Genomic DNA, 13,716 nt, shown 5'->3' on the forward strand with positions numbered 1-13,716 from the left:
GGCATTTAAGTCAAAGGCTGGGGCTCTAGGGCAGGGACCTGATAAGTTACATTTTAGAACAACTGGGGTACAAATAACATGTCCTAGGGCTACTAAGGTATTATCATGTATTTGTTGTTATTTCTGCTTTTTCAAGATTTCAAATTCATCTTTGCATACATGTGACCTTTAGATCAAACTCAGGGCCTTACATGTGCTAGGCAAGCACTCTACCCCAGCCCTGAAGTTTATCATTCTAAATAGCATATGTTGATTACTACAAGTGTTAAGATATAAAGCATTAAATTTTCTAGCCCTGACTTCATATTCTATAAGCTCCTGCATACCATATCTTTGTACATTATCCACAACTGCATTTTTCCTGAAAGGTCTTTTTATTTAATTCTATTAGATAACAAACACAGTGGCCAACTCTCCCATCCTTTCTGTAAGGGTAACTTCATTACACCAAAAATTGTACATTGCAAAGAAAGGGTTATCTATCAGTTCTATACTGTTTATACCCTCTGAAGGTATGCAGTAAATGCTTATGAAATGATTAAACAACTGAGTATAGGATTTACTCCAGCTCTACAAATCACAGTATACATTGAGTTGCTCAAAGTAGCAAATAATATAAAGAGCATTCTATTGGGTTTCTGCAAACTGACAGTATATATATAAACCACATGTCAGATTATCATAACTGAGTCGCAGTAATATTCAGTTTATAGGTGCACAAATACATTTAACATAAGAATTCTGAATGAAGAAAAAATAATTCTATTTATTACATGTATTCAACAAAAACATACAGTATCCAATGGAACAATTTATATCATGTAATCAAGATTAATATAAAACACCAACTGAAACAACACAATATGAATATCCTACCTGAACATCTTTGTATTTGTCTCGTAAGTCCAAAAGCCGGTGATAAGCTTTAATGGCTTCTGAAAATTCCCCAACGTCAGTGCTGGTGAGGATGTAATTTTCCCAGATTTGCCAGTGTTCATAGTTACACTTGAGGGCTTCTTGTAATGTTCTAAAAGCTTTTACTCTATTGAAAGTAAAATTTTAAAGAGAACAAAAGAACTTTTTATTAAAATCAATCATAAGATAAGTATTTAGAATGTTAGTGTGAACTGTTAGGCCTTCAAGTTTCATGTTAATAAACAGAACGCCCAATCTACCTCAAACTTCCCTATAAAATTCAACGACAGGCCCTTTGGTATATATATAGCATACCTACAGAGTTACTCCTTCCCTAATCTATTTATTAGTAATAAGGATATTATATTATACTGGATGTCAGCCTCAAATGTCATCCAGGAAAAGGCCCACTCAAGTTCCAGACTTGGACTAGAGTGGTCAAGCAAGCACAACTGCAAACCTGCAAGACAAACAGTAGGAAGCAAAGCAGTAGGGAAGACAGCAGAGGTAAGGAAGTCAAAAAACCCCAAAAGTTCCTCACATTCTACATGAATCTATAAACCAAAATTTCCCAACCAATGCTGGGGGGGGGGGGGAATCTACACTAGGAAAGACAACCAACAAAATTAACCAGAGGACACAAATTTGCTAAAGATAAAATTAATTTAAAAAATAATCTATCAAATTTTTAAACAAGTTTGTTCAGAATACTGAAAGAAATATTTAAAGGGAACAGGAGATTGTGAAACAGGTACAAATGAAACAAGACAAGGAAAAAAAACTGAAAACTTTACAATTAAAAGAAACTTCAAAGCAAAAAAACAAAACTCATCAGGTAACCAAAATTAGACTGCATATTGTCAAAAGAAAACTGGTCAACTACAAGATAATAATGAGGATTTCACAAAAAAATCAAACTTAAAAATGAAAGAACTATGAACAGAGGAAAGAATGAGGTAAGGTTCAAATATACATCTGATAGATATTCCAGAGGAAGTGAATGCAGAAATTATATGACACTATATATCCAAAAATAATAGCTAAGCATTTTCCAAAACTGAACAAAGACCTAAATTCTATGATCAAAAGTATATTTTGCATACTAAACATTACAAATAAAAATAAATCAACACGTATATATTTTATGAAATAGTAGAACATAAAGATAAAAGTAACAAAGGAAAAACAACCGAAGATTAGCAAGTATGTCTACAGTTACAAGATTAAAAAAATAGAATATTTCCTTTAAAGTGATGAATGAAAATAACTGCCAGCCTAAAATTTTATAGCCAACTCAACTTGCCACTCAAAAGTAAATGCACAATCAAATATTTTTAGATATATAAAGATTAACCACTTACTGACCCTAACTAAAAGAACTATAAAAGGTTCCCCTCCTGTAAAAACAAAAGGAAATTAAGAAAAAATAGAAACACTTCTTCAAAATCAAATATAAATTGTTTCTAGGAGTTTTTTCTTTCATTTTTTTCCTTCTCTATTCCACCCCTACCACCATCAAATATATAATAGTAACTGCCTTCAATAGTAGTGGATTGGGACTCTTTAGTTCTCTCATTTACAGAGAGTAAATATAAAATTACCCTATTGGAAAGAAATCAATAAGCAGCAATCCACAATTATTGAGATTATCCTTTTTCCTCATGTCTTTGCCTACTCTAATCATAAGCTACTGGCCTCAACATTTTTTAAATGAATTATTTTTTTCTTCCTGGAAAGTATACCTTCTTTTTAAGGAACTTTACATCAGGATTCACTTATTAAATCCATTTCAATATTGATACTGCATTACGAGAAGTTATATACAAAATGGGAAACTTTCCCAAGATACTGATACAGGAAATTAGACAAAAAAGTGCAAAAAAACACTAGTGAAGAATCCTGTGATAAAAATGTAGTTTCTAGAATATGTTTAGAATATGTTAAACTTTAGAATATGTTTGTTTTGAGAGGAGCAGTAATAATTTACCTCTGAGGCTGGGGTTATGGCTCAGTGCCAGAGAACTTGCTTAGCATGTGTGAGGCACTGGGTTTGATTCTCAGCACCATATAAAAATAAATAAAGGTATTGTGTACATCTACACCTAAAAATATTTTTAAAAATAAAAATATAATAATTTACCTCTGAAGTAACAACTTCACAAAACAAAACCTAGCCATGGCTGGAGCCATGGGTAAAGGAAACAGTAAAGGAAAGGAAACAGAAAGAAAACAGTAAAGAAGCAAGAATAAAGAAATTATTTACCTCTGACCTTGCAACCCAGTTTTCACACAAAAACTTATTAATGGAGTAATAGAAAGGCAAGAAAGAATTATAAAGAAGTTGAGAAGCAATTTACAGGACCTATCTCTACAGAATTCCTAAGATTATTGGGTTGGAACACAAGGTAAAAATATCAAGACCCTCACTAGATACAAAATTATCTGGGTTACTAAAAAACTAATTGAGATCACTTTACAACTATGACAGGGATTTCCCCCACCCAATGTTTTAGACCAAAAAGGGGTCTCTAGTGGGTTTCACATAATCAGTTGTAATCAAGAACATAATATTATTTTCTGAAGAGAATGGTAAAACAAATAGTGCTTTATGTAGATTATCATACAAGAGTAGAGGAAGCATTTCATGATCTCAGTAATATGGTTTAATGGTATCTTCAGAACTATCTTGTGATTCCACAAAGAAAAATTAAGTTTTAAAATAATGCCAAATAAAAATGTAAATATATTCATCCTTAAATTAACTTATTAAAACTCTGGCAACAACAATTCTTATCCCTTTTCTTCCTTCTGCTTTTTGTAGTCAGTCAATAAGCCCAGTTGGCTGTCCCCTTTATAAACTGTTTGGCATCTGCCCTTTCTTTTTCCACTCTAGTTATCTCATGCTTGGATTGTTACAACAGCTGTTTTCTAACTGGCTTCCCAACCTCCAGTTTCCTCTCTAGTCTATGTCACAAACTTCCCCCAGATAAATCTTCCTAAAATGCTTTCTTCATGAAATTACCCCCACCAAAATCTCTGACTTCCCCATTACATGTGGGATAGTCTCAAACTTGTGAGTCAAACAATCAGAATGCACACCAATTTGACCCAAACCTACCTTTCTGACCTATCTTTCACTGCAGGTCACGCATTACTCTATAGCTGGACTATCTCCTAAAATAATCCATTCATTTCTGTCATCTACATTTGGTCACATTATTTCCTTGCCTAAAAAGCTATCCTATGTGCCCTGTATCCATCTTTCAAATTTAGCTTGAGTTCAATATAAGTATTTCTGACCCAGGATCACATACCTTCTCTTTTCTGAGATTCTCAAAGGACTAAATGAGTGTCTAAAACAAAACAAGTGTTCTACAAATATCATCTATTATTATTATGGCCCTCTTTGGATTCTCATCTGATATTTACCAAATATAGCTTATACTGCTAATCACTTTTTAAAATAACGTGGGATATTTTATTTTTTAAACTTACATTTCCTGAAGACACTAGTTCATTCAGATATATTTATGTATTTCAACAAATGTCTAGTTTAAATCAAGCAATTAATAAAAAAATTTTTTAAACTATCAATTAAGTCAACCAACTAAAGGCACGCTTGCTTTCATTATGTAATGAAATTTAGGATGTAAGACCTCAGCATTAGAAAGATTTCAGATGCTATTTCTTATTTTATTCCATGTTAAATGTTTTTAATAAGCAAACTGTACACTTAGAATTCAAAGGTGTCTATTAACTGATTCTAACTAATGTATGAGGGTGGAAAGGAAAAAGATAAAGTGTAAGACATGGTGATTCTTATGGTGATTGGAGAAAATCTCATTTATTTTGGAAGCAAAGTTCTTCAGATTTGTCTGATATACTTACTTTTGCTTTAATCGGATGTAGGAGGTTGATAAATTGTTCCAAGCCTCAGCATTCTGAAATGATAGAGAATAATAGAGAACTATAGAATATTTTCACTTGGTAAAACAATTGCTGGAACAAAACACATAACACATTTTCCTAGTCTGATATGTGCTATTAAAAATCAATAAGATGGTTAAAAGTAAAAGTATAAAATGAAATCAAACTTTAATAATTTATAAACAGTCAAAAAATAATGAACCAATGATGTAACTATTATAGCACTGATGTATAATTTAAGATTTTATTTTCAAATGTATATTTACAAAATAGAAAATTTATAACACAATTTGTATAATATACTCATATATTACAAATCCAAGGTAATGCAGAATATTGGTTTTTTGGTTTTTGGGTTTTTTTGGGTCCCCGGGACTGAACTCAGGGACACTCAACCACTGAGTCACATCCCCAGTCCTATTTTGTATTTTTTTTTTTAAGAGGAATTTGAGTCTTGATAGAAGACTGGCAGCATTTTTTTTTTTTAAGAGAGAGTGAGAGAGAGAGAGTCTAGAGAGAGAGAGAGAGAGAGAGAGAGAGAGAGAGAGAATTTTTTTTTTAATATTTATTTTTTAGTTCTGGGCGGACACAACATCTTTGTATGTGGTGCTGAGGATCGAACCCGGGCCGCACGCATGCCAGGTGAGCGCGCTACCGCTTGAGCCACATCCCCAGCCCCTATTTTGTATTTTATTTAGGGACTCATCTCTAAATAAATACAAAAAAAGAAAAACCAAATGGAAAAAAAAATACCCAGGGATCCATCAGAATAAGGCATATAGTAAATTGTGTATACTTGCATAATGCAATACCATACAGCAATTTAAAAATGAAATGCTATTACAACTAACAACATAAGGCAAAACCCAGAAATAAACGTCAAGTGAAAGTAATAAAAAAAAAAAGTTCACTATCTATAACTCTAATGTTATGGTTTAGATGTGAGGTGTCCTCCAAAGGCTCACATGTGAGACAATGTAAGAAGGTTCAGAGGAGAAATGATTAGGTTGTGAGAGTCTTAACCCAATAATTGAATTAATCCCCTGATAGGGATTGACTGAGTGGTAATTGAAGTGGTAGGGTGTGGCTAGAGAGGTGGGAATTGAGGTGTGGCTTTGGGGTGTATATTTGTATCTAGCAAGTGGAGACTTCTCCATCTGCTTCCTGATCACCACGTGACCTGCTTCCCTCTGCCACACACTCCACCATGATGTTTGTTCAGCCTCACCTCAAGCCCCAAGGAATGGAGCCAGCCTTCTATGGATTAAGACCTCTGAAACCATGAGTCCTAAATAAACCTTTCTTCCTCTACAGTTGTTCTAGTCAAGTCTTTTAGTCATAGCAGCGAAAGAGCTAACTAAAGCACTCTATATATGAAAATATAGAATAGGCATCTATCTATATCTTGGAATGCAGAAAAAAAATTAAGAATAAATTAGTGATTGCTAAGGGACACAGGGGTTAGAGTTCACAGTGAGGGAGGGGCAACAGAGCACAAGGGAACTTTTTGCCATGACTAGAAGGTTCTTCATCTCAAAAGGGGCCATAAATTACAAAACAACAATCTGAATCTCTTAGAACCAACCAAATGTTCATTTAGAATTTGTCATGCAGTCTTCAAATTATATTGCACTTACATCAGACACAGTAGTATGTACACACTTGTAATCCTAGCACTCAGAAGACTGAGGCAGGAGGATCCCTTGATTCTAGGAGTTCAAAACTAGCCTAGCCAACACAGTGAGACTTCATATTTAAAAAAAAAAAAAAAGAGAGAGAGAGAGAAAGAAAACTATATTGCTCTTTAAGAATGAAATGGAAAAAAAAAATAGGTGGCACTGGGATTCCATTACAAATATTTAGATAATTTGGTCTACATTTGAGATGAAAGCTAGATTCCAAAAATCAAGAGTCTATTAAGTAAATGCCTATTAATAATCCTTTTCCTTAAACACAAACTACTTTATAATCTAAACACTTATGATAACTGGCTAACTGCAATAATTTCCATGCACATCCAAAAGACCAAAAGTGATAATTAAAAAGCTGGAGTGTAAATGCTCTCTAACACCTTAAACAAAGATCTACCATCATAAACTTTACTTTTTGTTCATAATTTTCACAGAAAGTAATTTTGGTGAAATATGATATTAACACTCTAAACTTAGAAATGAAATGATAAAGACTAGGGCTGGGGGTACAGCTCAGTCACAGAATGTTTGCCTAGCACATATGAGGCCCTACGTTCAGAGAAAGTAAAAAAGAAGGAAGAGGGGGAGGAAGGAAAAAAAGGAAGAGTAAGGAGAAAGGGAAGGGGAAGGGAGTGAAGAAAGAAAGAAGGCTGGTGCGTTGGTTGGTTGGCTGGCTGCGTGGTGACGCACACTTGTAAAACCAGTGGCTCGGGAGGCTGAGGCAGAAAGATCGCAAGTTCAAAGCCAGCCTTGGCAAAAGAGAGCCGCTAAGCAACTCAGTGAGACCCTGTCTCTAAATAACATACAAAATAGGATGTGCCTCAGTGGTTAAGTGCCCCTGAGTTCAATCCCTGCCACCCATCCCACCAAAATACATGTTTCTACAGAAAAAATAATAATCTAAAACTAAAATTGTGAAAACAATTCCATTTACAATACCATAAAAAGAATAAATATTTAGGAATACTTTAACAAAAGAAATGTAAAATTTATACTCTGAAAACTATAAAATATTGAAAGGAATTAAAGAAAAGCTAAGTAAATAGAAAGACATTCCATATTTGTGGGATGAAAGACTTAGTATTATTAAGATGGCAATATTCCCCGTCCTAGTCTTCAGATTCAATATAATCCTTATCACATCCCAGCTGCATTTTTTTGTATAAACTGACAAAAATTCTATATGAAAATTTAAGGAGCAATGAATAGTCAAAACAATCTTTAAAAAGAAAAAGTTGGAATATTCACACTTACCACTTTCAAAACTTACTACAAAGTTTCAAATAATTTATGATTATCAAATAATTTATGATTCATAATTAAATCCTTATATTTATAGTAAGTTGATTTTTTGACCCGAGTGACAAGACCATTCAATGGGAAAAGAATAGTCTTTTTAACAAATGATTCTGGGACAACTGAATATCCACATGTAAAAGAATGAAATTGGACTCCTTTTCTTACACCATACACACAAGATTAATTTAAAAGGGTCTCTAATTCTTTTTTTTTTTTTAAAGAGAGAGTGAGAGAGGAGAGAGAGAGAGAGAGAGAGAGAGAGAGAGAGAGAGAGAGAGAGAGAGAGAGAGAGAGAGAATTTTTAAAATATTTTATTTTTAGTTCTCGGCGGACACAACATCTTTGTTGGTATGTGGTGCTGAGGATCGAACCCGGGCCGCACGCATGCCAGGCGAGCGCTGCTACCGCTTGAGCCACATCTCCAGCCTCAGGGGGTCTCTAATTCTAAATGTAATGGCTAGTACTATAAAAGAAAAAGTAGGAGTAAATCTTTATGACCTTGAATTTGGCGATGGATTCCTCAAGACATGAGAACAAAAGTATGAGAAACAAACAAAAATGTTAGATACTGTCAAAACTTAAAAACTTTTGTGCTCCAAAGAATACTAGCAAGAGAGTGAAAATACAACTTGAAGAATAGGAGAAAATACTTCTAAGTCATAAGGAACTTAAAACTAACATATATAAGGAACTCATAATTCTACAGTAAAAAGACAATTTAACAGGGCTGAGGATACAGCTTAGTTGGTAGAGTGCTTGCCTCACATATACAAGGCCCTGGGTTCAATCCCCAATACCACACACACAACACACAACACACACACACACACACACACACACACACACACACGACAACTAACTGAATTTTTTAAATGGGCAAATGATGATGATGTGAACAGACATTTCTCCAGAGATGATACATGAATGGCCAATTATTACATAGAAAGATGTTCAAAATAATTAGCCCTCAAAGAAATGCAAATTGAAACTATGAGATACCACCCCAAGAATGGCTATAACCAAAACAGGCAGATAATACACAAATGCTGGCAAGATGTTGAAAACTTGGAACCCTCATTCATTGTTGGTGAAAATATAAAATGCTACTTTGTAAAACAGTCTGGCAGTTCCTCAAAAGTTTGAATATAGAGTTATCATATGACCCAGCAACACTACCATTAGGTATATACTCAAAAGAAATGGAAACATGTGTCACCAGAAACTTGTAAATGAATATTAATCATAGTAGTAGTCGTGATAACAGCCAAATTGTAGAAACAAATCAACTGATAAATGGATAAATGGGATACACCTACATCATAGAATATTATTTGTCAATAAAAAGGAATGAAGTACTAATACATGCTGTAACATGGATGAAGCTTAAAAACAGTAATGTAAGTGAACAATGCCAGTCACAGAAGCTCGAATATTGACTTCATTTACATGAAATGTCTGAAATAGGCAAATCTATAGAAAGACTGTACATCAGTGGTTGACTAGAGTTAGAGAGGGACAGGAAGGGTTGAGAGAGAAATGGGGAATGACTGCTGATGGGTACCAAGGTTTCTTTTAAGGGCAATAAAAATGTTGCAAAATTCACAATTCTGAACGTACTGAAAATCTGCTCAATTATACATAAATTATCAATTCTATAAAGCTGTTAAATAGAAAAATACTACCCAATAAAAGAATCTACTAGTAATGCAATTAACATAGGCAGCGTATGTTAGCAAATGATAAAACAGACATGACATTTGGCTGGACTCAGCAATGTACATTTTTAACTAAAATTTGTTTTATAAAACTATTTTCAAAATGAAACCACAGTTTTTATGAGAAAAATCTATTTCCAGACTTATAAATCCTATATCTTGAGGTGTGACCTTGTATGAAATATACACTTTTTTCCACCACAAAAGAAATTACTGTTGTGAATCATACAGTACAATTCAGATAACTTAAGAGAATATTAAGGAGCTGAAACAAAGAAAAGATAGGGGAACAAACTTACATCAGGTTCTAGGGTCACACAACGCTGGAATGCCTTTGCTGAGCCTCCATAGTCTTCCAATGCCAAATAGGCACAGCCTAGAGAAAACCACACCCCGAGCTGCAAAGACCAAAAGACATAGTCATTCAAGTGCACAGAGACACATTTACAGGATGTAATCTGAAAATTATTAAAGATACTAATTCAACATTTTACCATAAAGAATGCAGAGCTATATAATAAACATTTAATTTACATTTAGTTTAAATGTAAGTAGTAATGAAGATGGATTTTTCTATATAATTTGCAAAGCTAATATAACATGAAAGCATGTGCAACGTCATTGCACATCTTTTGCTGAGAAAGATCAAACCTGATGCTAACAAAGTTCTTTAGATGCAAAGGAGAGCTTTGTTTACAAGCCTTTATATTAGGAGCCTGATATTATAAATTGTGGATTAATCAAACATTTTTCCTGAGCATCTTCTATGTAAAAGGAGTATACAACTTTTTCTTTAAAATGGCAAGTTTGCAACTGATAAATACATCACAAACATAAAAAGACAAATTTCTGCTTTCACCTTCAATTACTTCACAACTCATGCAGTTTAACAAGAGCCAAACTAGACTAAAGTCTATCTGTGTAAGCATGCCTGATTTGTGTGTTTGTTGCTATGGATAGAAACTAAGGCTTCACACATGCTAGGCAAACCCTCTACTACTGAGCTGCACTGCCAGACCCTGAAAATAATTTGGGCAACACTGGCTCAGAATCTGGATTATCAAAGTCATGCAAAATGAACACTGAGCTTGGGAAAACAGGTAAAATAGCTATTCAAACTACAAAAAAAATTATTTCCATCACAGAATTTCCTTAAAATTCAATAGCCCCTATCAAGAAGGAGATAACGCTGATAAAAATTTAATCCTATTAGTCAGAAAAGCAGCCATTACCAGTTAAGTTTGTTTTCCTTTCAGATATAGACTGTATGGCAGCAGCAGATGGAAGTCTACCTTCTTACCGCCAGCACAGAGGCAGTGGCACTTTAGTGGGAAAGGAAATGAGGTGCTCCATTATCTATCCCCAGCCTTCCTCAGAGGCAGAAGAGGAGGCTGCCTCCATTTCCCCCCTCACTTAGCCATTCCCACAAAACTTATTCCATATGGCCAGTTGAGGCCTGAAAGTTCTTTAAGCAGATAAAGATTTTTAGCTGATAATTAGAGATAAGGCTTAGAAAGCAAACATCCTTGGGCAATTTAACTCTTTGCAATGAATTCACAAGAGGCTATAAATGATTACTATATAGAGGACAGATTTTGTTAGAGGCATAGGTAATGCCTGAAAAGAAGGAAGATGTATGTCTGATGGGAGTTGAGAGAAACAGAGGGACTAGGTTGAAACTAGAATTACAAGTTCACTTTTCTAAATTATGGGACTTCCAGCAACTTAAAAATGAGCTCACTACTTAGCTTTCTTCTGGTTATTTATAGAACCAAATGAAAAGAGCTTCAGTGCCTAACCACTCTCACTGAACATGAAATATTCTGATAGGACCTAAAGTCTGATGTTAACTTAAAAACCAAAATAAAAAACAAGTCCTCTAACTTCCAATGTGTTTGAAAAGTTTCAAAACCTGTTGGTTATATTTTATCAATTTCAGGTATACTTTTTTCCCAACATCTCTGAAATAGAGATGCAAGTCATCAGAGTTTTATTGGCAGTTTTCTTCCCCGCTAAATTAAGCAGCACTTAACGGGGTGCCCCTTATAATTGATGGCCTCTTAGAAACAATGAATTATGGTAGTTAGTTTACTAGGAATGAGTGCTGTCTCCTTCTGGTACTAGATTAAGAACAGTGAGAACTGCCCTGAGGTTCTCTAAATGCCTGTGCTTTGTTTGTTTTCTACATCGCCAAAGGACAAATCATCTCTTCCATGAGTTGTTATAGTAACGAGCCAGTGTAAAAAATCAAGATTTAAGTAAAGAACTTTTTAACTTTTCAGTTCACCTGAAAAGATTTACAAAGATTGCAAATATCCCAAATTAGCAATCTCCATATAGCTCTAAAACATACTGGTGGTAAGATTTATTCTTTACTTTTGGGGTTTAAAAATTAGTTAATGTTTTGTAAACAGTATCTTAAAATCAAAACAAATGTACTAGAAAGCAGACATATGATTTATAAAGTATTTTCATGGTACTCTTTCACTCTTGGTTATTTCTGCAGTTGTCTTAATAATTTGCATTGAAGGACATCCTAGAATCAGTTAACTATTAATTAGATTTCATCTACTGACAGCATATAATGATGATGGGCAATGACCTCTGTATACACCTTATTCTTTGAAATTGTACAAGGCCCTTTTTCTTTTTGTTAAAACTCTAGGATCTTCTAGCTTATGGCTGACACACTGAATCATTCATATCTTGCTTCTCAATTGAGATCCTTAGAATTTGGGGAAAAGGAGAATATGTGGTACCTCTTTAGCCTTTTTCTTTTTTTCATCTTAAACTATTACTTAAATTATTATTATCAATAATGACTGCCTTCTGGACTGAAGAAGGTCATATTCTTTTTTTTTTTTTAATATTTATTTTTTAGTTCTCGGCGGACACAACATCTTTGTTGGTATGTGGTGCTGAGGATCGAACCCGGGCTGCACGCACGCACGCCAGGCAAGCGCGCTACCACTTGAGCCACATCCCCAGCCCAGAAGGTCATATTCTTAAGAACAGAATAATATAAAAAAATTAAATTAAAAAAAATCAAAAGAAGCCTTTCAAACCCTCCCACAAGTCCTCAAAATGGAGTTAAGTTATTGAGTACCAAAATCTCTTAACTAGCCCAAAGCTATCATATAAAAACAGAATGCTAGCCCACATTACATTTTCTATTAGCAACATTTTAAAAACTAAAAAGAAATATGAAATTTATTTTAATAATATCTAACTCTACATATACAAAATAAGATGATTACTTCAATGTGTTATTAATGTACAAAATTACTGAGATATTTTATATTCATCTTTTTATACCAAGTCTTTGAAATCTCATGTGTGTCTGACATAGCATGTCTCAGTTTTGATGAGACGTATTTCAAGCAGCTGGTGGCTGCTACACTGGGGGCAGCACAGGTCTATGCTACTTCTCTGAAATAAACTCATAGCCCCTAGAATGCATCCTGTGAGCTCTCACTGTTCATATACTATAGTTATTCTCATTTCTTTGTATACAGTAGCAATCAGAATAATTAGCACTTAATAAAGCATCTACCGTGTGTGCTAAGCACTGACACCATGAGCTTTCCATATATTGCCTCATGTATTCCTCACAAAAACTTTGTAAGGTAGTTACTATCATCCTCATTTAAGCGATATCAAAGGAATAGAGATTTCAACCCCATCAGGTGACCCAAAGCCAGCATCTTCTCCACTTGGCTACATCTCACTAAAACCGCACCATTCTGACCATATACAAGGCATGACTCGATTACAACATGGCTGCGGGCGCAGAGAGATTAAGTCTCTGACCTCTTCAGCTGTGCAAGCATAGGGAGTCGTAAACAACCTAAATCTGTTTGCTCAGGATCACTAGGCAATGCTGAGCTGACATGGATCTGGGGCGAACAGTCTGGGCCTCTCAGAACACACACTGAGCCCAGATCGGCTGAATTCAAGCTCCCGTTCGCCTGCTTCCCGCAGACAAACAGCTGTGACTCAGCACTAATCCATCCGGCTGAAACAACTGGTCAGCCCTTCTCATCCTACGGAGGTAAATGCCTACCGAGCCTTCATAGGTAGTGGCCACAGGCTTGAAACGGGGCTTGGGAGAGACCCACCCGTTGCATTGGTCGCCCGGCAAAGGGAAACGAACTGTCGCCATTTGCAAG

The 13,716-nt window shown here is 34.8% G+C and overlaps 1 protein-coding gene across 2 annotated transcripts in view; it reads right to left on the reverse strand.

Annotated features, from left to right (window-relative positions):
* The window catches only part of TTC27 (tetratricopeptide repeat domain 27), a 160,173-nt gene that overhangs the window by 25,179 nt on the left and 121,278 nt on the right, over window positions 1–13,716 (reverse strand). For both annotated transcript variants that reach the window (XM_081264909.1, XM_081264908.1), the window contains 3 exons: window positions 9,847–9,945; window positions 4,804–4,856; window positions 877–1,042 (listed from right to left, as the gene is read on the reverse strand). In XM_081264909.1, coding sequence (XP_081121035.1) covers window positions 877–1,042; window positions 4,804–4,856; window positions 9,847–9,945 — 318 coding nt within the window. The remainder of the gene's footprint in view (window positions 1–876; window positions 1,043–4,803; window positions 4,857–9,846; window positions 9,946–13,716) is intronic.

This window comes from Spermophilus citellus (assembly GCF_964194105.1).
Source record: "Spermophilus citellus genome assembly, chromosome: 13".
Classification (NCBI taxonomy): Eukaryota; Metazoa; Chordata; class Mammalia; order Rodentia; family Sciuridae; genus Spermophilus; species Spermophilus citellus.